This window comes from Aethalodelphis obliquidens, unplaced genomic scaffold (genome assembly GCF_003676395.1).
Source record: "Aethalodelphis obliquidens isolate GAN/ISIS:26980383/991018 unplaced genomic scaffold, ASM367639v1 scaffold11, whole genome shotgun sequence".
NCBI classification, from domain to species: domain Eukaryota; kingdom Metazoa; phylum Chordata; class Mammalia; order Artiodactyla; family Delphinidae; genus Aethalodelphis; species Aethalodelphis obliquidens.
Window position 1 is genome coordinate 28,201,500 of NW_020837955.1, and position 25,862 is coordinate 28,227,361.

Sequence of the window (25,862 nt, forward strand, 5' to 3'; positions counted from 1 at the left end):
ATTACTTGCTTTTTAATTTTAATTTTCACCAAAAGCCTGTGAGATAGGTACTATTTGTACCTATTTGTAAAAATTGTTAAGGGTCGAGATTTTCCCCTGCTTGCTCACCAATAAGTGAGCCTGCCACAATCTCATGGATGCTGACAGAAGACATGAGATTCCTAGGTCAGAGACCAAAGGCTTTTATTAGTCACAGCAAAAGCAGCCACCGAAGTTGCAGCAGGCTTGCGTCAGTTCCCTGAGGCCCAGTTCCCACAGGGCTGATGCATGTTTGCCTAGAAGAGTGCCTGCACATACAGCAGATTATCTTATAGGAGAGGAGCATGGAGCCTGGGGAACATACTGCTTTACAACAGCCTGTAAGTAAGCCTGCTCTTTGCCCCGAGGGACACATTGTTTCTTACCCCAACATTGTTCCCTGCCTGGGAATCAGTGGTCAGGACCTTGCATTCTTGGCATGCCCAGCAAGGCATGTAGAAGCGTGAGAGACCCGCAGAGGAGTGTCATTACCCCCATTTTGTAGATGGGGAAACTGAGGCTTAGGAAGATCGAGTAACTTATCTGAAGTCCCACACCCAGTAAGTGGTGAAGTAAGGATTTGTACTTAGACATGCTAAACCCAGAGCTCTAGCTAGCTTCTCAAATCAAGGAGCAAAAAGTATTAAAATATATTGTGTCCTAATTTTTGGTTCAAAGCCAGGTATTGCAAGTATGATTCAATTTGTTACTGCATTGTGCTCCTAAATGAGCGTGTTGCTTTTCTAAATACTGAAGGGTACTACTTGGTGTTCTAACTAATAAACTTACAACAGTTTCCCAAAGCGTGTTTCTGTTAACTGGTGTTGCCTGTTCAAACAAGTTCGGGAAACTGTAGCTTAAACAGAATTCTCCAATTCTGGGTCTTTTTTGGTTATTATTTTTCTATAGAACCTTCTTAGACCCTAAAGTAGGCTACGAGGCACGACAGGTCTCTAGGAAGGGACCCTAAGGGGCAGCACTTCCCAGGCTTATTTGCCTGAGTAACATTTGTTAACGGGACCATACACCCGGGGCTGCTGCTTTGCAGGGTCTGAGGAATAGGCGGCAGTAGCCTCCCATCACACCGCAGACCCTTCCTTCGTGTCTGTGAATGCAAAGGAGGCGAGTTGCAGAGCTGATGCTCCATCTTGCCTGTCTCTGCTTCTTTTCTAGCTGTCGGAACGCCTACGCTCTCCTCACCCTGTAAGATCTACTTCTCATCTCACTATCTCTGCAGGGGCAGCTTTGTTCTAACTCCTCAGCTTCTCATGTTTGCCTCTCTTTTGGAAGTTTTCTTTTTTTTTTTTTTTTATCCCCAATACTTTTCTGTTTCCTTTCTCTCCTTTTTATAGTCAGCTGTTTCTCTCATGCTTCCTGGCCTTCACGTGAAAAGACTGGCCTTTTATATACCATAGCTGCCAACCAGGACGCTTCTTCCTTCAGGTTGGCAGGCTTTACCATAAGTGATACCACAGATCAATTCTTTGGATGTTGAGTTAACTTCTTATCTTGTTGAGTTCTCAGTAGCGGGTGTTTTTGTTTTTGTTTGTTTTGTTTGCCATGAAAACCTGTGTTTTGGTTCATTGGTTTGCCTTCTTTTGGAGACGTTGATTTACTTGATGATGTTAGAAAGCTGGTTTCCTGATAAGCAAGATGTCACTGTACCAAGAAAAACTGAGTTATACCCCCATGGAGCTTACATGGTCATCTCCGTTTGTTACTAACGTAGAGTTTTGTCTTAGATATGTTTCTGTTTGTTTAAAATGATCAGGCAGCTGATTTACTTAATTCTGAGGACATCCTTATTAAGGATACTGATCATTATATACTGTCCTTTTGATGAGGATGCTGGGAGAAGAACTTCATTATGATTTTACTTATTAGGAGGAGTTGTATTTCTGCTGAACAGTTTGCATTAATCTCTTGGACACTGCATGTCTCATAATTACCACTTGACATTGGTCACATGAATGTTGTGACAACGTGAAACTAGTGCATATTAGCCTTATTTCTGGTTTCATTTAAAGTGCTTGTTGTGTGTTTCCTTTTTTTCTTTCTTACCTACTTTTGGTTAGTTTTAAGTGTCCTTGTAAAACGCCTGAAACAAAAATGCAGTTAACGCTCGGATTTTCTCTTACATGTACTTTGCAGTCATTTGTCTGGATGATCCTGCTCAACCTTATTAGAACTAAGTACATAATGACGATCTCAGAGAAGTGCTCTAAGTAATTGCCTTGCTGAGTAACTAACTTATTGGTGCTTCACATTTACTTTGAGACATGTCAATAATTTAAATGGTTACTGCATAAATCAAGGGTAATTAAAACAATCTTTTTTTTTTAATAAAAATTAAGGCCTGTGAATTGAAACATGGTGTTTTGGTTTATCTGAGTTCTACTGTTGTTACTCAGACTCTGACACTGGACAAGTAAGAGTTTTATTAGTGCCAAGTATATAGTGTTCATGGAAATAATTATTAGGATTATTTGCTTTAAAAGGCAAAATATCTGACAACATTTTCGGTTGTGAGTTTATTAGACATGGCCTGAGCCAATTTGTAGTTGTTGGTTTTTATTTTTTAATGCCAAGTATAAACTACAGCTGATACCTTGTATCATGCTTGCTGTATTTCTTCTTCATCATCAGTAATCATCACTCCTATTATTCTCATTAATCTAGTGTTTACCAAGTAAGACACCGTCTTAAGCACATTATAGGAATTACCCTGTTTAATCTTCATAACTGCCCTACAAAAGACGTACTGTTTTTAGAAATGGAAAGAGTAAGACCCAGAGAAGTTAAGAAGCCTGTCCAAGGTTGCATGACTAGTAAGCAGTGTAGCCTATGATGTGAACTGTGAACGCAGGCGTCTGACTTGAAAGCCTGTGTTCTTAACCATCATACTATTTCTGTATTGCCTCCCGTTAAATGCTCATGTGTTGTATGCAAAGTGTTACATCACGACAGGTTGTTATAAAGTGCCCTGCTCTGATTTCAGTGAGCTGTGTAATTTTACGTTACTGTATCCATTTAACTCCATATCAACATGATTAAAAAGTATAAGGCTGGAGTTCAAGATCCCATATTGGTTGCCATGGGATTTTCCTAATCAGAAAAGACTTTCCAGGAGAATTTTCACCAAATGACTAAGACTGGGCTGACATTTCATAGAATAATTGTAGAAATAACGGTTTGGTTTATCTTGGCATAGTTCTGGTGGTTTGGGGTCAGAAGACCAGACCCGGTTGGGTGGAATGATAGGATACTCCACGGATAGTCAGATCATTATCATTGAGGATGTTTGGCTTAATGCACATAGTTTTAAAAAATGCTTGACAGAGTAAACACTTTGGCACTCTATGTGTCCCTTGGCAAGCACTCAGTACCTATTTGTTGACCTTAACAAACATGGAGCACAAAAATAGTCCCAGTGTTCAATTGACCACAGGCAGTTAGCTCCCTGGGTCTGGTTCCTCAAGTTGTAAACTGAGGAATTGGAATTAAATCCTTTCAGCTCGAAATGTCTAGTCACATGAAGAGTAAGCATATGGTTTAAGTCATGTTTTTCTCTCACCCTTCCAGTTGGAACAGATGGATTTGGAAGTCCGAGAGATACCTCCCCAAAGTCGAGGGATGTACAGCAACAGGATGAGGAGCTACAAGCAAGAAATGGGAAAACTTGAGACGGATTTTGTGAGTCAGATTGCACCCTTTGTTGTACTTACTGGTCTTCACACTGGTTTTCATGTCGTTTTTATTGTTGCCCCCACACGCCTCAGTCAGCATGAAGTGCACCGTCTTTGGGAGCTTGTGCCAAAGACTTGGGGATCTAAAAATGCTTGTAGAGCTGGCTAATGATGGACTTGAAGGTATGTTGGATTCCTGACTCACAAAATAGATCCAAATCATGTGGTTTTTTGAGTTTAGATAGTATTTATTGGTATTTAGCATTTATTAGGATTTTGAAATCCAATTTTGGGCCTTTTCAGAGTTTGCAGTCTTTAAACTGCAGTGTTCATGGATGGACTTCAGGGGCTCGTGAATGTCCTGAAATTATATCAGTATTTTTAGATGTGTGTTTCTATGTGTAATCTCTTCTGGGATAGGCTTCATAGCCTTTATTATTAGAGTCTTAAAAAGATACATTTAGGGCTTCCCTGGTGGCACAGTGGTTGAGAGTCCACCTGCCGATGCAGGGGTCATGGGTTCGTGCCCCGGTCCGGGAAGATCCCACATGCCGCGGAGCAGCTGGGCCCGTGAGCCATGGCCGCTGAGCCTGCGCGTCCTGAGCCTGTGCTCCGCAACGGGAGAGGCCACAACAGTGAGAGGCCCGCGTACTGCCAAAAAAAAAAAAAGAATTACATTCCTGAAGAATAGAGTCCTTTAGGTATCATGTATTTGGATAAGCATTTCTCAGATATATTTTCTATTATAAAGAAAAATGGAAACAGCAGCTAGGAGCTAAACATTAGTCTCCAGGTTTTCATTAAAAAATTCATGTGTTCATCTATTTGCTGCCGCAGCTGTCTTCTGCTGTGTCAGGAAACGTCCTTCACCACCACCACCACCACCTTCTGTTGTACGGGACTCACAGTTTATAAAGTGCTTTAACACGCATTATTCATTTCACTGTAGGAAGGGTAGACAGAGCAGATGCGGATTACTATCCCCATTTTACATGTGAGAGAACCAAGAGGTCCAGCTTCATTATGGATTTCATTCAACTAGTCCTTCTTGAGCCCTGTAATGTATCAGGCAGTGTCCTAGGTGCTGGAAAAGAGCCGTGACTAAGAGAAAGTTCTTGCTCTCGTGGAATTTATATTCTAATGGGGAAGACAAGAAACAAGTGAATACATCTATCGTGATTTCAGGTAGTGATAAATGCTATAAAGAAGATGAGTAAATGGACAGACAGTGACCAGCAGGGCGGTGTGGCTGTTTGCTAGGGTGTTTGTTCTCTGTGCCCAAGTGGGAGAGAGGGGTGCCTGTGGTTACAGAAGGGGGGGCAGAGGAAAGACCTCTGAGGGCATTGCAGGCATGGTGAAGACCTTGGCCTCTACTCTCGCTTGGTGAGAAGCAATTGTAGGGTGTTGAGCAGTGAGTGGTCCTTTGCTTCTTGTTTCACAGCTTTGTCCACTTTACCTTACCTTATCACGTGAGGCATTCGAATAGAATGTGGGAAGTATTTATGTAATTCTCTTTTGATTCTTATGGTCTTTTTATATGTAATTCTGTTGTCTTTTAATGGAATGAAGAATATCTTCTTAAAGACATTTGATAATTTCTTATAATCATATACCATACCTCAAAGTATTGAATCCCAGGAAAAAATAGTAGAGATTGGTCCTTCAATCTTCAATTGGTCCTTCAATTGCAATGTTTATTGCAAATGAAGAAGTTCTCTTATTCCCTTTGTAATATTAAGACTTCGGGGGAACATCTATGCCAATGGGGAAAGGTAGAGGACAACTCAGTACTTTTTTCTTCAACCCCATTGTCTGCTTGCTTTCTTTTCTTGGCCCCTCTTCCTCCTCCTCTGCCTGTCCCTCAGATGCCTGGTTTCTTTGGACTTCTTCTCCACTTACCCCACTGTCCTACTCCTCATGTTATCATCCGCTCCTGCGGCTTCAATACCACAGCTATAATTCTCTTGCATTTCTCACTCAGGACTCCCTACAGCTCTAAATTCATATTTCTTACTGCTTACTGGGCACTGCTACCCCAGAGTCCTTTAAACACAAACACTTAAACTTGACAAGTACTAGTCACTTCAGAGTGATGTTTTAACTTTCCCTCTTCATCCTCTTGTGCATCCAGTTGGTCACCGAGAGTTAACAATGCTGTCACTTAAACAGCTCCTGCTTTCATCTGCACTGCTCGAAGCCTTCATGTTTCTCAGTCTGGATGATTGTAGTAGCCTTGCCTCCTTCCATTCTTCTCCCAACCTAAACCACCCTCCACTCCACTCTGGAAATGCCTTTCTAGCACACTGATCTGAATATGTCACACTGTTCCACAAAATCCTAGAGTTCTATTGCCTGCTGAATTGTTAAAAGCCTAGAATTTGTTGGTTTCCTTTGGAGTAGTGCATCTCAATCTTTTTGTCATTGGCACTCCACTAAGGAACTTTTTTAGAGTTTTTTTTTCCTAATTGCTCCTCTCTTCCCCAGGAAATTTTAGTACCATGAATATACTGTGTGTCTGTACATCTGTTCATGTTCTGTGGCCCTTTGGAGGGCCATGCATCTTTGTAATATTTAAGATTCTTCATCCTCCCAAGAACCAGTTCTTGCCTCTGGGCAAGTCACCTCTGTTGACAGTGCCTGTTTTAGAGAATGTTGGCCTTTATTTGGACAAGCAGGTAATTTACTAACAGATCCTTTCAAGGCTTATTGTTAACTTTGTTAGAACGTGTCTAGAGTAGCCTGACTTTTGAGGTTTGTCTTTCTTGGATTCCATTTGAATGACTGGAACGTTCAGTGAATATTCCACCCTCTGTTTGGTCAGAATTGTATCTCCCTGCTTTGGGTGACCTCCAGAATCTCCATTCCACCCATGGCTCCCCAATAAATGTCCTCTGTTACACCTCTTACCTCTACATACGCAAGTTCATTTTCAGCCAAAGACTTAACAGGACCCCTTTATAGATTTCTGGAGCTCCTTCTCTCCATTACTCTGCTAAGTTTCATCCATCTCGGCAGTCCCCACCTCCAGTATCTACCTCCTAAGCTTAGAGACATGTTAGGCTCCATTTGGGCTCCACCCCCCGTGCTGGAATCTGATCAGTGCCTACGGCTGAGAGCCATGGTGATTGTAGGGTTCATTTCAAGTGTTCTCTCCTCACAGGATTTCAGTCCTACACTGCCTATTGTCCAGTTTTTTAAAACGATTGCTTCACACATTTTGTCCACACATTTAGAGACAGAGGGTTGGTCTTGTATCAGTTACTTTGTCATTACTGGCGTGAAAGTTCAGTAGAGTTTAATGTTTATTAATCCTTAGTGGATAATTGTGTACATCTGAGAATGAAAAAAGAATAATAGTCTGCTCTTTACAATGACCTATCATAGAATTTAATCTGTAGCTGAATAAATACATACTTATAAGATTTTAAAATATGGGTTATAATTTGCAGTCATAGTTGTGGGAAGGTAAGGGAAATCAGCAGACACTGCTATGTTCCCTTTTACACTCTTGCTACCCCTGATGATTCTGTTCACTTGCCTAATTCCATTTTTCTTGATTTTTGGCCTCTTTATAGCCTCATATTGTTCATTTTGGATTCTTACAGTCTCAGAGTAATAGGAATATTAGGTCCAGAGAAGTTCAAATCCAGTCACATTTTTGAGATGAGGAAATGGAGGAACAGGGGGACCAAATGTCTTACCTTAAAGTCACACTGCTGTTTAGAGCAAGGACCAGAATCAAATAACTTAAACACACATTCTGATGTTCTCTCCATGATCCTTTGCAACTCCCTACCCTCAACTTCACATTTTCATAAAAATCAATTTAATAGCTCCTTTGTATGTTTGAAAACAATGTAAAAATTAGAATTCATGTATTTAAGCCATTCTTGTAATTTCTTCCTTCAGTATTGGTATGAGGTTAGCTAGGGCATGGTCATGTCCAGGAAAATGAACCAGCTAAAAGGAGGAAAAATGTAGTTGAGGATTTTTTCAAGTTTAAGATTATTGTTTGCTTCTTAAGAAAATAAAATCAAGCAAACAAAAACCCCTAAACTTGTACAAACAACAACAAAAAACAAACGTTGTATAAAGTATTTGACCAAGTCTCAGTAAGTAGAAAAAGAAAGGGACAAATAAGTGATGTACCAGGATAAGATTCCCTAAGTCATGAGGACGTGGTGTGTTGAATGATGAATGTCTTTTGCATCTGATGTTGTAATACTATGATGCTTGCGCCATCTTGTGGCTGATTTGTATAGTTGCATATTTCTTTTTTTTTTTGTAACAAAGCTGAACTTCCTTTAAGATGTATACACAGACTACAGGACTTAGGGTGGAGGATTAGCAGTAGAGCTTTTTAGCCCCAGTCTCAAGTTCACTTCTATCCCAGGTCAGTGGTGCCCGAATGCTGTCCTCTTCCTGTTTGGCAGGCTGTGTGATGTGATTGTTAGACCAGCTCCTAGTGCAGAGCTGTCTACATCAGAGAATGGCACTTCTGTTGACAGTCTCAGCAGTGAGGCTGAATGGTCCTGGAAACCCAACTTCCTGCGGACTATCGGAGTTGGTCCCTTAGGTCAGGGCTCAAAGGATGTTGTGGAACAGCTTGACGCTTTCACTGCTGCTACCTACACTCGCTCTTTTAACAGGTGAATGGACAACTTGAGTATCCGAGTTTATGACTGAAGCCAGTAGCTGTATTCTATTTTTTTAAGTCTAAGATAGACTAAAGAAGCATAAATGAGAGCGATGAACCCTTTTAAATTATGACTTTTGTTGGAAGGTCAAAAACTTGATGCTTCTGTGTATCTTTCCTGTTCTTGTGACTTCTTGAGATATTTTACTTCTGTTCTGTGGAAGCTATAGAAAACCATGAAAGCATGTTTTAGAAATTTGGATCATGTCAGTGGTAATATGTTGTAATTATGACATCAGCTGTCCCTCTTGCAGGAGCATAAGTACATTCTAGAAAGAAATAAGAAAGCCAGACTGGACGGAATCATTCCAGCAAAATCTTCCTCCACTCTGTGCACTTAATTAATATGATTTCCATTAAAAAATTACATTTGTCGTTGGATTCTCTGTAAAAATAATACCTGCTCACTATAGAATATTCTGGAAATAAATAAGAGTAGAAAGAAGAAAGAAAATCACCTTAGCCCTATTACCTCAAAGGATTCATATTTTACATTTTTATTTATTTCCTTCTAATCTTCCCTTCCCCTCTCTTTTGTATAATTTGTTGTTTTATTTTGCATAATAATGGTGCAACTCGATCCACATTTACAAGGTTCTAACATTGGTACTTTCCATTTCTATAAATTCTTAATCATTTTAATGGGTGCATAATATTTCAATCAGTGATATTAGTTCATCTTTTGTTGAATCCTAATGTATTTCCATTTATCCCCTCCATAATTTATTGTGCTGCAATGAACATATTAGAACAGGATTATTTCATCAGGGTCATTTCTCAGAAGACAGATTATCACATCAAAGGTTATCAACAATATTATAGCTCTAATTAAAATATTCCTTGGAGATATGTTTTTACTGTGATTTATCAGATCATCTTTGTTGTTCTTTCTATGATCTTCTCTATATCAAAATGTTAAATAAGAGCTAAAAATCATAGGCAGACCAGAGGTAAGTACTTTATGTACATCACTCTTTTAACCCATAATTATATGAAAAAGATACTGTCATGATCTGTCATTATGGGGGATTTCACAATTCTAGAATTAAATACAACTGAGATTTCTTTTTCTAAGATACTTTTCCATGGAAGATATATTCATGTTGGTAAGGCTAGTAGATATACATGGCTGTCATATCTGGTCTAAAACTGATCTCATTTTACACTCTCAAAATTTCGTAATCAGAAACTGAAGAATATGTTAGTTATCTGGATATGACTATGACCCCTTTAAGGGAGAAAGTAATACTGTACATGTACATACATGATTTTACTTGTTTGCAGTTATTTTCTGAGGATGTTGTTTCCTAAGGCCTCGATAGGTGAAATTGTTAGAAAATCATCATGCAGTTGGCCTTCTTTGTTTGTAGGATTCTCATTCCAGGCTTTGACCCTGGTAAATCTTCTACTCACAGAGCCCAGTAATTTCAAAGGCTGACACAGGAAATGGATTCAGAGTCTGTTATCGGCTGTAGTGATGCCTTCTGGGGCTGATCTGTGCTTTCGTGTCACCCTGGTCTCCTAATTCAGGATGCTGTTAAAGGTTCATGTTCTTGACCCTTCTCCCCACCATGTATTCTTGAATGGAACAGTAGTATGTATTAAATATTTTATCATTGGTCTTATGTACTGAATTGGATGTTGGCCTTAATAGATCTTCTTCCCTTTGGAAACTCTGACACTTTCTTCCAAAGTGACTGCTTTTATGATGACTGCTTTGGGCTTCAGACCATTGTCTTTACCTCCTGTAGAGCTTTGTGACCTGCAAAAATAACTTTCATGTCCACTGTAGTTACTGGCAAAGTTGAAGTGTATACTGGTATGGATATATCTCTGTGTGTGCACTCACACATTCTTGTGTGTGTACATTTTTTTTAATTGGTGTCAAATTCCTGATAAGATATTACAATTTTATTGGAAGATTTTTTTCTGTCTATTGATACTAATTTTTTTAATCATTGGAATTAAAGTTTTAGTGTCATTTTATGGTAGAAGGAGCAAATTTTTGTTATGACTATGTTATTTCTATGACTTGAGTTTTCTAAGCAGATGAAGTGTATGTTTTCTGGAAGCGGTGCTAAATTGCTTTAAAACAAACAAACAAAAAAGAATTATAAAGCTTATTGGTTTTAATGTAGTTGTGTCTGCTTATCATCCTTCTTAAATGACTTAACAAATTATTATCGACTTTTCTGTTTGTTTGTTTTGCCTGGCCACTTTGATCTTACCTAGGAAATAAAGAGGAAAGATAAAAACAGGTAAGATTTTTGAAAGATTTAACTATAAACTGGTGATAAATTTGGCCTCATTGTTAGTCACTAGATGGCACTGTTTATTTGCAGAGCGCCATTTTTTAAAAAAGAACTGGTAGTAACTGAAATTACTGCTTCATGAATAAAATATTTCTGATGGGATTTGCATTTCTATATTGGCTGAAGACACTGTTGAATGTTTTATTAACCAGCCCAATGCAGCTGTCAGCCTATTAAAGAGATCCAGTGGTCCCTGTTTAGATAAATAAACGAAATAAATCCAATTCGTCAAATTGTGTTCTTGGCTGTTTATTTTCCATTCTTTTGATGCACAGTTTATTTTAAGTTAAAGCCACATTGGTTTAAAAATTAACGGGAAAATGTTATTTGGTGTTTGGAACATGAAGAAACTAATTGCCATAGTCAAAAAGCCAACTCTGTTTTAATGTAAAATTGTTTGCTCATGAATAGGAAATTTTTTACTGGCTGCTTGTAAACTGTCCCATGCTCAAAAATAGTCTGATATTCTGCAAATACATGGTCAGAGACTGTTACCAAGATTTGCGGCACCCCTGTTGAATTTCCCTGGGAAAAGTACTATGTAGCTTAAAAGATAAGCCTTTTACTTGTTTTATCTTGCCTTCGGGCCATGCTCTTTTTCCACGTAGGGTATACTAGTCCTTGGAAAGAAAAGTAGCTAATTGATTTTTAAATAAAATGTCTTTTATCAAAGCACTTGCCAGGCACTTCCTGGTAAATGCCAAACTTTAAAGTGGGTGACAGTGATGCTGTGATGTTGCTAGGGCAACCGAAGGCCTCAAGACAGTAGCACAGATGCCTGCACGTTCACTGCCCTCTTAAAGCTTATGTTCTAGGAATCTTGAAACTCAAAATTGAAGTATTTTAATACCACTGACTTAGCTAGAGATTTCATACTTAGGCCCTAGGGTTAAAACATATTAGAATAAAGCATGTCAGTTTTGTGCTTTGCTTTGCTGAAGTAAGTGAGCAACTGGGAATGACACATCATGGTTCTGACTTTGCCTTCTCATTTCTTTCTTTCATGAATCTTCCATTGGTCTTTATGCCATTCTTATTGTCTTTCATCCAGTTCCACATTTGTGAGGTTCAGAACAAAACTTAAAATGGATTAGGCACTTTTGACTTAACTCATAGCTTTTAGGAGCATTGAGCTGCTTGTGATGAAGAAGGAGCCCGATCAGGTCTCTAGGGTGAAGGTTTTTCAGCTGTGTAGTAGTGGTTGAAGAGTTTTGCTGTGTCAACTAGTTTAAGCTTTCCTGTACAAGAAGTTAAAATGGGGCTAGAATAGATTTTGCCAGAGACTTTTCTCTTGATTTCAGGTCCTTGGAAACCTACCAGGACATGGACCATGCACACAGATAGCCTCTTTCTGGCTTGTTTTGTTTAACTTTCTGTCCTTTAGTTCTCCCAAATGGAAAATTCATATTTAAGAATAAAACCAGGAACATATGTGGAGTCAAATTCGTCTTCTGGCTTTTCTTTTAAGAAGTTCATCAGATCATGGATTAAAAGCCTTTGCTGGAAATGCCTCTGAAATAAGCGCTTAAGTGTGGCCACATTGGGAAACATCGAGAAATGGGACTTCATCCTCATCACACTTTATTAGTTCTTGAGGCGCCTCGTGCCTTTGCAAATTCACAAAAGCTTCTGTAGGTCAAGCGCCATCACAGAAGATTCTGAGGAGACTTACCAATTGTCTCCATTTGGTTCTGTTAAGTATTGTTTAAAACAAGTTATCACTGTCTTGGACTTGGAAATCTACTGTGAAAATGGTGATTTCTGTTATTGGTTATAAAGAATTTGACTTGTAATTGCATTCTTAAAATGGAGAAAGACTGTTAGATTTTATGGTTTGGAAAGTCACACTGCATGGTATTGGTCTTGGTGTGAAATGTTTAATTACAGAAATGAAATGAGTTTCTTAAAGAGTGTATTCTGTACTTTAAAACAAGGGTGCCCTTTGTTAATCTTGTCTGAGTTTTTTTTTACCTGACATCCTTTGACTTTCCTACTGAAACATTGCCACTTTGCATATTAAATGACTGACATTTTTTGTTTCATTGCTTTCTTATTTTGATTTTTTATGTAAACCTAGTCTACAAATAAATTTCAACTGAAGTAAGACTAGGGTTGTCTTATTTATGGTGATATGTAATTTTTTTTTTTTTTTTTTTTTGCGGTACGCGGGCCTCCCACTGTTGTGGCCTCTCCCGTTGCGGAGCACAGGCTCCGGACGCACAGGCCCAGCAGCCATGGCTCACGGGCCTAGCCACTCCGCGGCATGTGGGATCTTCCCGGACCGGGGCACAAACCCATGTCCCCTGCATCGGCAGGCAGACTCTCAACCACTGCGCCACCAGGGAAGCCTGCAATATGTAATTTTTATGGTGAAACTTAGAAAGGAGAAAACAATCTCCATTGCTAGAACCTTGCAGATTTCTTTTTAGCTTCAATGAAGTTTAAATTTTTCTACTTTTTTTTTAAAGAATGTGGTTCCGCGCTACCCATTTCAAATGCTGTCTGATCCAGGGTCCTTATTTGATGGCTTTATTTACCCTTAAAAAAATATCATACAGGGCTTCCCTGGTGGCGCAGTGGTTGAGAGTCTGCCTGCCGATGCAGGGGACACGGGTTCGTGCCCCGGTCCGGGAAGATCCCACATGCCGCGGAGCGGCTGGGCCCGTGAGCCATGGCCGCTGGGCCTGCACGTCCGGAGCCTGTGCTCCGCAACGGGAGAGACCACAACAGTGAGAGACCCGCGTACCGCAAAAAAAAAAAAAAAAAAAATCATACATGTATTATTAGACATTGGTTAGAAATGGTCTATCTCATATTTTTCTAAAATTGTATGAAGCTAAATTTGGTCATGGACCACTTTGTCAAGAGAGGAAGTGTGAAATAGTGAGAAAAGCCCAAGGAATGTAGACCCGAGACCTCAGACGTGGCATATTCCTTCTGGGCTTCAGTTTCTGGATCTGCAAATTTGGATCGTCTTATCAATTCTGCCTACCTAATGGGGAAATATGAGGGCCAAGTAAGATCATAAATGTATAAATACTTTGAGAACTGCCCTGATTTATAGTCAGTGGCTTTGCTGTGCACAAGTAGTAATCCTAGAATTAAAGAGTTTAGAGGTTAAAGTATCTCCAAGTCAGAATATCCCCTCAGTATCCTAAACCTCCTTCTCAGTGCTTCAAGGCGAACTGCAGGCGCTTGCACAAAGGATGGAAGCATGAAATCTTCCATCTTATTCTCAGATATGACCTTCTGCGTTGGATTGCTTTTATATTCTAGCACATTTTATTTTGTAAAAGATGTCTTAGAAATTAATCTATGCAAGCAAGTTTCTCCTTGACCTTGTGGTAATAGTCAGAATTAAACATAGAAGAATTATGATACTCTACATTGTTTTATATCATTTTATTATATGTATCATATTACTAATTAGAGTTCTTTGTACTGAATTTTTCATCTAGAGTTCAAAATACATGTTGAATTATTTACTTTGAATTTGCTTCCCATCCCTTCCCTAATTTCTAATAACTGACATTTCCCAGAAACTATTAGAAGTCACTGTCTTTGCATTGTTATGGCACTGGCCTAACATACCAGTATTGAGAAGGAGAAGGGGGAAGATTCTGTAGTATCTGTTAAATATTGTCATTAATATCAACAAAGAACTTACTTTAGCATACCTAAAGACAACAGCCAAATAGCTTTATAATTAAAAAGTTTCAAATATTGTCATACACTGAGAATTTGGTTTATAATATGCCCCAAATATACAAGGCAGTGTAATACACAGCTAAAAATTATATGGTGGAAGCTGAAATGATTTAAATCAAATTCTCACTAATAAAAACGAATACTATTAAAATTAATTTCAAACTAAAGAACAAACAAGGAAGCTGTGGAAGAGAACTTTCAAGCTGCTGTTCTTTCTATTCACTTCATTCTTTTTAATTTTAGTTGTTTTCAATAGTTTGTTGTTGTTTTGGTATAGATTACTAAAAACAACTTACATATATTTAGTACTTATCATGCATCAGGCATTGTGCAAGAGAGCAAAAGATGAATAAGACATATTCTTCAAGGGGCTCATAGTCAATAATTGTCTTACTCAGGTAAGTGAAATGATGGAGATTCTGATGGGAGAGTATGTGAAAGGGCACACTTTCAGGGAGGAACATCCAACCCAGGTGTTTGTGTAGGAATGAAGTGGGGTTGTGAGGGAAAGCAGCCAGTAGGAAGGAATACCCACACTGAGACTTGAAGGGTTGAGGGAATTTGAGAGAAGCAGGGTCTCCTCACGTTGAAAGAATAACATAAACAAAGTGGGGAGTGGAGGAGGGTAGTATTGTGGAAGGGAGGAAGGGGAGGCCTAGAGTGTTTGATATCCTCCAGGTTTAACATGTGGGACTAGAGTCTTAGTTCCCCAACTTTGCTACACGTTAGAATCACCTGGGGGTCTTTAAGGACTCCTCCGCCTAGCGTCCACTCCCAGACGTTGTGATTTAATTGGTCTGGGCTGCGAATTGGGCATCAGCCCTTGATGAGCCTGAGAGCTCAGCGAAGCCTTGCCGGTAAAGTTGAGGAGCTTGGCCTTTATCTCCTTTGTGATTAGAAGTGATTGAAAGATTACACATGCTGGGTAATGTGCTTGCTTTATATTTAATGAAGCATTTAAAACAATGAAGCTCTTTCTTTCATTTAAGTTGCAGTGCCATTTAACTTGCTTTCATTCTTTTTCTCCCAAATCTTCAATGCTATTCTTTTAAAAACTTTTTTTTTTAACTTGGCAAAAGCCAGTATTTTACAGTGACAGTTACCCACATGTCTTTTGCATTAAATGACTTTAAAAATTAATTTCTTTTTGGTTTAAAGTTAGGTACCATGATAGCCATTATTTGGGGGAAACAGGTGCCATAGCATGCATAATTTTTCTCCCTAGGTGGCAAAACAAATATTTTAAATTCTCACTTGAGCCTAGGAAAAAAAAAAACCCCTCAGCCTTTAATTTCATACTACTAAATAGATTGTGCCTTTGACCTCTGACCTGAGGTCAATGCCAATAGAACATCTTCATGTGAATTTTTTGTTTATAAATATGCACTTTGCTTTGGAAACAGGTATATTAATTCCCTTGTAAGAACAGAAATATGATTATAGAAATTATATATATATATGTTGTTTCCAGAGTTAGTAGGAAAAAACTATGTATATATATTTTTTTCCTTCCCCCTCTGATGTCCTGCAAGACTGATAGTAACTTAATTTTGTAAAAGAATTGTCAAGAAATTGCTAGTAATCTCTAATCAGAGAAAAAGAAGTGTGGATGTGGCAGATAAATAGGATTCTGTTATGGCCAACATCTTCATTGATCTTAGCAGAATTGCTCTTTGCCTCCCCTGTGTCTGTATTTTCTCTTGGCAGTAAGCCGAGTGAATTTGGAATAGAAAGAAAGAGAGAAAATCTACTTGGTGCAAAATGATGATAGCTGTGCATTGGTGTGTGGAAAATAACTTACAACTTGATAGTAGAATTACTAGAGGATTTCTCTTGTTTAGGGAGAAAATTGAAGTTCTTTTTGTGGCCAGGTTGGAGAACTTCTAATTTAATATAACCCATAGTTTATGATATCAATTTAAATCTTATGATCATCATATCAAATGGTATTTTAATTATGAAATAACTTTTAAACTATTTCTGAACTGCAGTCAAAAAGGACTCAGATTAGAAAAAAAAATACTATCCTGAGCCTTAATTGCTTTTTTTTTTTTTTTTTGACCACACTGTGCGGCATGTGGGACCTTAGTTCCCTGAGTAGGGGTTGACCCTGTGCCCCCTGCAGTGGAAGCACAGTCTTAACCACTGGACTGCCAGGGAAGTCCCTTTAATTACTACTTTAAAATCTATTCTGTTTCTTAAAATAAAATAGTTATTTTCTCAGGTTTTCTTTAAACATAGTGAATGGATTGAAGAGTCTTGGTTTATGGTTATATTGTTTTGCTATAGACTCTGCAGTCAGAGAAATTATCATCATGAAAGTATATAATTTCAAGATGTTATCATTATAAGATTCACAAACTTACATCTTTATAGCTGACTGTTACCCACTCAGGTAGATTCTAAGGCAATAATGCTTCTATGTGTTTGGAAATATAGATTTGGGGTGAGCCTTTTGTCAGTGCATTTTATAGCTGAGAGGGCTTTCTATTTTCCTAGTCTGTTCAGGGACTGTCAAAGTAGCAAAATTATGTTTTCTAATTCAAACGGAATGTGGCCATAGATGGCACTGTGGCTCGCACTGATAGTTAACATATACCATATTGTGGCATTTTCTGAGAGAAATTTCTGAGACCAAAATCATCTACAACAGTCCCTTTGTAATAAAAGTTTACATTTCACTCCGAAGAGGAATGATTTTAAACCCGGCAGAACTAGAAATACTAACTATATTTTTAACGTTAGTAAATAGATCATGAGCAGCTGTATTTCTTGAGCCCTCAGAAATGTTTTTCAATATGGGGTCTCTTAATACTATCTCCGCAAAATGTTTTTACATAGGTATAGCGCCTAGAGAATGCCAGTTAAAGTACGCCCGTGACTCTCATTCTCATCTCCCAGAAAACATTATTGAAACCTTGCCATTAAATCAAGGCATTTTGTCTTTTGAATTCTGTCATGGCTGGGGCTAAACAACTGTCACTGGCAAGTGACAAGAGGCATAGACAGCAGGGAAAAGGAAAAGAGAGAAAGTAGGAGCAGGGGAAAATAAAAGTATAAGAGAGAGGGAGGGAAAATACCAGGTATGTACCAGAAGGGTGAGGTGCTGGCAGGCAGTTGCTGCCTCGGGTGCCAGTTCGTTGAGACTCATGCAGTGATCTGCTCACTCCTGCTATATCCTGATACTTTTAATGTCTTTTTGGAATCTAGGTAGTACCAAAAAATATCTCAAAGTACAAACTGATGTCATTAGGTTCACATTTGCCTAAAGAATTTTTCAGTCCTCCAATTAAAAAAAAAATCCATAAATATTTACAAATTTATGGGTTTTTTGTTTTGGTTTGGGTTTTTTTGCTAATTATTCCTCCCTCAGGTAGATTCTAGGGAAATAAACGTTCCATATGTCTGGAAATATAGATTTGCATGCAAATCTATCACATGCAAATAGAAGACTTCACACATGAAGGAATATTAAGTCAATTGTATTTTTGTACTCCATGTCATAAACTTGGGGATCTGATGCATTTCTACCTTGATGTTGATATTTTAGTAAAGTCAGGATGCTTGCTTTTGGGGGCAGAAAAGATATGATCTTTCTTTTCACTGAATGCTAGTGGTAATGGGTAGTTTTCCTCTTTGGTCTAGAGCAGAGTTTCTCAACCTTGGTACTGTTGAAATTTTGATGATTCTTTGTTGGGGGTGGGAGGAAGGTGTCCTGTGCCTTGCAGGGTGTTTAGCAACATCTCTGGCCTTTACCTACTAAATGCCAGTGGCCCACTTCCACTCCACCCGAGTCGTGACAATCAAAAAATGTCTCCAGATATTCCAGATGTCCCCATTGAGGCAAAAGTATCCCTGATTGAGAACCCCTCAATCTAGAATGATCGCTGATAGGGCTTTTAAAGGGAGAGGGAGAGAGAACTAACTGTTGAGGGCCTCTAATAGGTCAGCTACCATGTTGTATATAATTTATTCTTCATAGCCAGCTTATAATTCAGTCATACAAGGTTACGAAAAGCTGACACTTTCCCAAGGTCTCATAATTTGGATCCAGGACTTGAAATCAAACCTATCTGACTCTAAAGCTACTAAATCATACTGCTTTATAGCATTTCTCTTTAAAGAGTCGCTGAAGTCTCTGTTAGTTCCAGTGTGTCCAGTCTAAAGAAAACTTGGTTCAATAACTAACCTACATTTATTTCAAATAGGCTGTAAACCAAGAGAAGCAGGTGATGTAGTAGAAAGTACGCTGGATTAAGCATCAAAGTTCTGGCTTTGGGTGTCAGCTCTGATACTAACTAGCTGAGTGCCACTGGGCGAGTCACGGTGCCCTGGCTTCTTCAGCTCTGAAACGTGGGTCGACCTCCACATTGTCTGCGTGAGCTATGTTATTTAACAATTTTGAAAGTGGGAGTGCTTGGCATTTTATGACCAACAAAAGTTTTCGCGTTGCTTTAAAACTATTCTATATGCAGTTTAGGACAACAGGTGTGCTTTGGAACTTCGGGCTCACTCTACCTGTTAGTCTCATATTGATATGTCTTCCATTTCTACAATACCTCGCCCATTATTCATCTCCTTTGTGAAGTCTTTTCTAATTATCTTTCTGTCATGATAGATTTTCTTTACTTCCCATTTGCCTTGGCATTTACGTTATTAACCTGTACCAGTGTGCACACTGTTTCCATGTCAGAGCTGAAATGACTTACTGATTTTCACTTACTTACGTTTTATTACTCCAGCCAAATTATAAGGTCTTCAAGAGAAAAAACTGGGTGTTCCACTTTTAAGTTTTCTGAAGTAGTTTATGAATGCTGTACATAGTAGGTATTCAATAAGTGCCCATTGAATTAAATTTAAGAATTTGTAATTTTAAATCAAATTTTTTTCAGATGAAACATCCATGATACATGGTGGGCACACAAAACATATAAGTATTCCAACAAAACATCAGGTGTGAATTGTTCTTTAAGCACAATTTCTGTTTAACTTTAGTGGAGCAGCATAATAATGCCATGTGTTGCAATATATTTTTTCTCTGTTTTGACTCCTTCTAAATTTCTCAGACCTGGGAATTAAGATGCTTTAAGAATGAAGTTTCTGAAATGCTCCATTGGGTACATCTTTTCAGGAATAGCCATCTGTAGGAAAATATGACATATTCATTGGCAGAGAAGAGCTGATAAATACAATTAGATGTAGTGTTTCAGCAAGCATTTCAATAACTTTTTGACATTTTCCTGTAGTCCTTATTTGCCTTATCAATAGTTATAGTGACATATGATTGTCAACTTTTTATATTAAGACCAAACTAATAAATTAAACATGTTATGTTTATATCTGATGAAAGCTGATGTTTTCGAAGGGTGTTAAAATACACTGACAGGTCCTGTTCATAAGCTCCTTTGGTATAAATATGCAGATGGCATCTTTAGATATTGTTTGTACACACGCCGATAGAAAGTGTTGACAACGTAACAAATGCAAATGTCAACCTCACAGTTTAACCTTTCTGTGTAGAAAAAGATGTTAGTTTTAAGTTATGTGTATCTTTTAACTTTATTTCAAAGTTTTTATTATTTTTTAGCCTGTTATCACTACTGTTTCATGTACGGCTGAAAGCAGCCATTGCAAGAAGATTTACGCTTGAGAGCTTTTCTCTGTCATGCTCCTACTTCAACAATTGCAACTGTACAGATGTATTTATTTTTCTAATTCTTCAGGTTATTTTCCGTGTTGTTTCCTATCTCCTGAATCTTCTTGTAGCATCCTCCTACTTACCGTTACAAAATATTTGGGGTTAATAAGAAAGCCTAAGGAAAACATTATGAACCTCCCCCTCCCTGCCCCACACATACTTCATGTTAAAGCATTTCTTACAACACGTTGCCACACTTATGTCTGTGCTAAGATCTAACAGAGTGTCGTGCAGCACTTTTTTAAAATTTTGGCTTATAGAGGCTCATATGGGACAGCAGTGGGTAGGCTGGAAAGAGAACTGGGTATTCTAGTTAGGAGAATATTCTAAGAAAGAATATTCTTCTGCTTAAATGCTATCGAAAGCTAGTCGCGGACACCTTTAAATCCAAGATAGTAGGATTTTAGAGTCATTGCATGCAGAAACCATTAGAAATAATATCACAGGTCCACATGTACCCCCCAAAATAAATAACCCTTAAGGTTCCCTGAAATAAACATCAGATTAAAGATACTATCATTTCCGAACCTACACACAAGCCTTTTTTCTCCTTGACTCCGTGGCCGATCCCTAGGCCACATCGTTTCCGAATTTCCACATCCACGTACTTCTGTTTACTGCATATCCTTGACTTTACCACACTTACATCTCCTCTTACTTCAGTGCATGTGTGTGGATCTGTTCAAACAGTAATATATCAGAGGTAATATCACTTTTTTAGGGGGTAAAGTAACCTTAGAATAGGGGAATTGTGTAGGCATATATATCTTATAAATGCTCTGCACCTGGGTTGAGAAACACTATGATAGAGTTAAGAAACTTTTTAAGCGGGGGTGTTTCTACAGTATTGCTTCCTTAAGGACTATAGTAATGTATCGTTTTTCGAGCTAGTGATTCTTTATTTTTTAAAATATGTATCTTAAAACTATAGTAATTTATTTATTTATTTTTTGGCCATGCCGCAGCTTGTGGGGATCTTCATTCCTCGACCAGGGATTGAACCCAGGCTTTGTTTCCACTTAGTCTTGTTCCTCCAACTACATTATATACTATTTCAGAATAGGAATTGTGATTTCTCGTGCTGTGTGAGAGCCTATAAATTCTAAATAAATATTTGTGAATTAACAGATGAATAGGCATATCATGTCTATTCATGATATTTTAAGAGAAAATAAAAATAGTTGTCCAGTTAGCTAATCTCTGTGGTAAGTGAAGAGAGTCAAGTTGGACTGTGTTATGAAATATACATTACAAGGCAGAGCTTTCCTAAATTGGGGTAAAATGCCTGTCTTCTTCTTGATTAAAATATAGGACTTGGCTATCCCATATCAACCAGAACCAGACCCAAAGACATTAGTTAATAGGAGTGTAATCATGTCCACTGGTTCCTAAAAAAGATTGATTGTTTTTTCTTTAAAATAATACATTTTTTATATTTAAGTTATCATACCCCAAGCAAACCATCTTCTATATTTAAAATATAAAGCAAAGTAATCACAACACAAACTTTAGTTTTATAACCTAAGCAGCTCTATTTGTTTAAAATACTTCATGGGGTTTTGTTTTTCCCATCTTTCTTAAGTTGTTAGAAATTTTCTGAGTTCTTCCTTTGTTTCTGAAAATATATAACGTTCTCACTGGTGAGTGCAAAAGGACCTTCCTGTCCACAAATTGGCACCCGTGATTTTAAATTCACAGCGTGCATTATCCAACCCCAACTGCTGTTGCCTTCATCCTGTCCATTCAGGCAGCTGACGGTCACAGTCAGAAGTCAGGATTATGGCTCCTCCTTTCCCAATATTGAAAATATGAACTACAGATTAGCACTAGTTAAAACCAGGAGTGCTCAATTGAATTCTTTGTGGTATTTGAAAAACACACACACACACACACACAAAACACAAATCAAGAACTCCCCTGGGAGACTGGTCTGCAGACCTGAATTGGGTCTCAGGTGATTCCAGTGTACATCTTTACAAAAGAGCCATTAAACTAATGTTTCCCAGTCTTTTCACTACCAGGAAAACCAAATCAAAAACATTTATTAAGGAAGCATTGATTTCCATAATTTTTAAATTAACACAGGTAGGGAGATAGAATTTTTAAATATTTGAGTGAAGTCAAGGTTTGTTAAGTCAGTGTGAGAGAACTGAGTTCATATAATTCTAGCCTAAACAAACAAAAATTCTGATGTTTGATTAGGCTGTGTAGTCTTGTACTGGCTAAGTATATGATCACCACTAAACTTTCTGAAATATTGAAAGCAACTCATGAGCCCTTCAATACCTTTCTGGATATCTGGTAGAGCAGGAAGAGAGAGCAAGGCTGAGAGGTAATGGAAAGTGTGTTGACTAGACAGACAGAACTGCACATTTCAAGAGTGAAGCTAGATAGTGCCTCTCGGAAAACAAAGGAAGCTGGGAATGTTCACTTTCCAGCCACATCCTCTCTAAGTTGAAGAGGAAGAAGAAGAAGGGGCTAATGCTTATTGAGTGCTCATTACGTACCAAAACCTGTATTAAGGACAGTTTGTATTTTGTCTCTTCAGAAGCCCTACGAAGTTAGATGTTAAGACTGTTTTAGCGATGAAGAGACACATCCTCAGTCAGATACCAGGTAGTTTGCCCAAGATCATTGAGCTGGTTAGTGGCTGAGCAAGAATGAGAAACCAGGATTCTTTGATTCTGTATCCAGTGTTCTTTCCAATATACCATTCAGTCTACGGCCATACCACCCTGAACGCGCCCGATCTCGTCCAATATACCACTCTGTCTTCTAAATGTGCTTCCTGCCATGGTCCAGTTTTTTAAAAGTCATGTAGGACCCTGGCTACATGAAGAACATCTCTCTGGTCTTCATTTATAGTTGGTTCAATATTTGTGGAATATTAAGTTGTAGGAAACCTTATAACCAATACTCTAGGAATGTCTATGAGTTCTCTAGAGCCCAAGAGTTGCATATACTGTGAAAGGAAAGATCTACTGGGGATCCTAAGGCTCAGTAATCCCAGCAATTATGCGATAGGTCACAGTAGCGTATCTTATATATTAACAAAGAATTTTTTTTTAATAAAAGGAAAAAGACCTTAAGTTCCTCAAAGTTATTATTTAATTTGATTCTTGTGTATGGAACTTTTGCCTCTCTCTCAGCTCTCTGTTTCCTCCTTCGGACAATGAAGTGGTTAGACTAGACCAGTAGTTCTTAAAGTAGACCAGTAGATCAGTAAGTAGACCAGTAGATCAGTAAGTGGGAATCACCTGGAGGGTTCATTGTTGGGCCCACCTGAGACTTTCTGATTCAAAAGGCCCAGCAAGGGGCCTGGGGATTTGCATTTCTAAAGAATTCCATGTTGGGACTTCCCCCTTGGCGCAGTTGTTAAGAATCCGCCTGCCAATGCAGGGGAGACGGGTTCGAGCCCTGGTCCGGGAAGATCCCACATGCTGTGGAGCAACTAAGCCCATGCACCACAACTACTGAGCCCGTGTGCCACAATTACTGAAGCCTGCACACCTAGAGCCCTTGCTCTGCAACAAGAGAAGCCACCGCAATGAGAAGCCCACGCACCACAACAAAGAGTAGCCCCTGCTCGCTGCAACTAGAGAAAGCCCGTGTGCAGCAACGAAGACCCAACACAGCCAAAAATAAATAAATAAATTTAAAAAAAAAAGAAAGAATTCCAAGTTGACACTGAAGCATCATCCTGGGACCACACTTTGAGAGCCACTGGAGGAGATGATGCATAAAGTCTCTTCCAGTTCTAAAATTTATCTGATTCAGCTTGTCAATTTCCTGGACTTCTTGGAAGATAGCTGTATCTTCCACTTTGAAGATGTATGCCTTGAATCTCTGCTTTATTTAATTGTGTTTGTTGCCCTTTCTAGTCATAGTGCAAGTTCTTTTCCCTTAGAAATTATATCCTCCCCCCCCCCCCCACTGCCCCGCATTCTTTGTGTACTGCCAAACAGAATGTTTGTTTAACTAATGTTAGTGCAGTGCATTTCCAGAGCTGCCCTTTGGGGAAATTTAAATGAAATTTTAAAGTATCATTAAGAATGCAAATTATAAATTCTTTGATTAGCTGTAGGCATCTTTACATTGGGATGACTAAAAAAGGTTCTGGTTAATTAGAAGTAATTTGTTAGAAACCTGAATCCTGTCTTTTTCTCTCTCAGATTAAAACTCAGTTCCCAGCTGGATGCTTATAAGTGCAGGAAATGTAATTGTCAGATGATTAATTGCAAAAGATAGATAATTACAGTTCATATGATGTGTCAAATATGGGTAACCAAGGTTGACTACAGGTAGAAAGAGAACAGCTGAAATCTAGATTTTGTGTTGTGGCTATCAATGGGTAATTTACCTTTACCACCAGAGCTTGAAGAAAGGGTTAGGTAGAAAAAGCAGTTGCCTAAACCTTGCCTTTTATTTTTTATCCCATTTTGGGCAAATTCTTCATAATGAAAATTACTAGAAAAGAGTTCCCATTACCTGAAATCAGGCTTAGAACATTAAGCTGTTGCTGAATTACCTTTTCTAATGTCAAGTAAAGGATTTGGGATTTGTAGTTGTATTTCAGTACCATATGTATTTTTAAACTGCATTAAACCTATCTTAAATATTTCTTTCCCTAGTTGTAATGGCTGGCTTTTATTTCCTAAAAATAATGACCAAATCTTAGCTCCTTTGAAATTAGTATCTCTTGTTCCTGGAAGTTAAATGTTTTCACTGTAAGCATTGGATTCCAAATGGAATAGTTTCGCCTTCAAAAAAGAAAATGTATTTATGATATTTCTTTAAAAATCATCCATCAAAAAAATTAGCGAGTTGGAAAAAAAAATCCTACAGCCTGTCAGTAATTAAATTAGCCATCTCTATCCTGGCTCACCTGTTGGTTTATTTAAAATCACAATGAAATTAATAGAACTAGATTTTTCTCCTGCATTTGTAAATGGGACTTTCTCCATCTTCTAAACTTTGTATTTCTACTGAAGAGTTTTTCAGCTCTTAGAAATACTGCTTTACAAATTCAGCTAATTACCCAAACGCAGCTTGTTTGTTGTGTAGGAGTTGTGTTAAAATAACTCACTGTATGAGTATTGTCATTAATGATATGCTCATTTTGATAATGGGGCTGCAGATTCTTAGTCTGTAGTCCTTGGGGAGATGCTACAATTTTTTTTTTTTTTTTTTAACCAAGTATTGTTCTGGCTCCTTTCCTTGATTGGCCCAGAAATAGCAATCAGCTGGGGAGCAGGATGACATGCCTCTTAGCGATCCCTTTGATCTTTGAGATGAGTATCAACATTGTATGCTTCCTAATGGAAGTGTAATTTAATGAAATCTATTGGGTAAACATACTTCAGATGTTCAAAGGAGGTGACAAAATTTTTGCTGGCAGCCAGGACCTGGCGGCTTTCCAGCTTGCCTCTAGCTGCTATGCATATAGCATTGAGAAAGGCACTTAAAATAGGAACACAAAGTATTACTTTCATTGTGTTTCAACCCCCCTGCCTGCCCTCCCCTACCAATTTCTTTCCCTTAGGTTTATTTTTGTGGTATTTCTGTGAGTACCCTTTGACATATAACCTTTCCTATATAAAGTGGAATGTGAGATTTGATCTTTTTATATTTTTCTTGTTTTATTTTGTGACACCAAGAGTAGTACATTGGGTGTATGGCACCAAAGTCAGGAGAAGTTGTAGCCATGAGAATTACATAGAACATCCTAGAGGGAAAAAGGCACC

At 38.3% G+C, this 25,862-nt stretch overlaps 1 protein-coding gene across 18 annotated transcripts in view; it reads left to right on the forward strand.

The window, feature by feature from the left end:
• Positions 1 to 25,862, forward strand: part of VTI1A (vesicle transport through interaction with t-SNAREs 1A) — a 367,980-nt gene that overhangs the window by 9,501 nt on the left and 332,617 nt on the right. For all 18 annotated transcript variants that reach the window (XR_003433924.1, XR_003433925.1, XM_027112599.1 and 15 more), the window contains exon 3: positions 3,601 to 3,711. Coding sequence is in view for 16 of the 18 variants with exons in the window: in XM_027112599.1 (XP_026968400.1) it covers positions 3,601 to 3,711 (111 nt within the window). In the remaining 2 variants the exon portion in view is untranslated. The remainder of the gene's footprint in view (positions 1 to 3,600; positions 3,712 to 25,862) is intronic.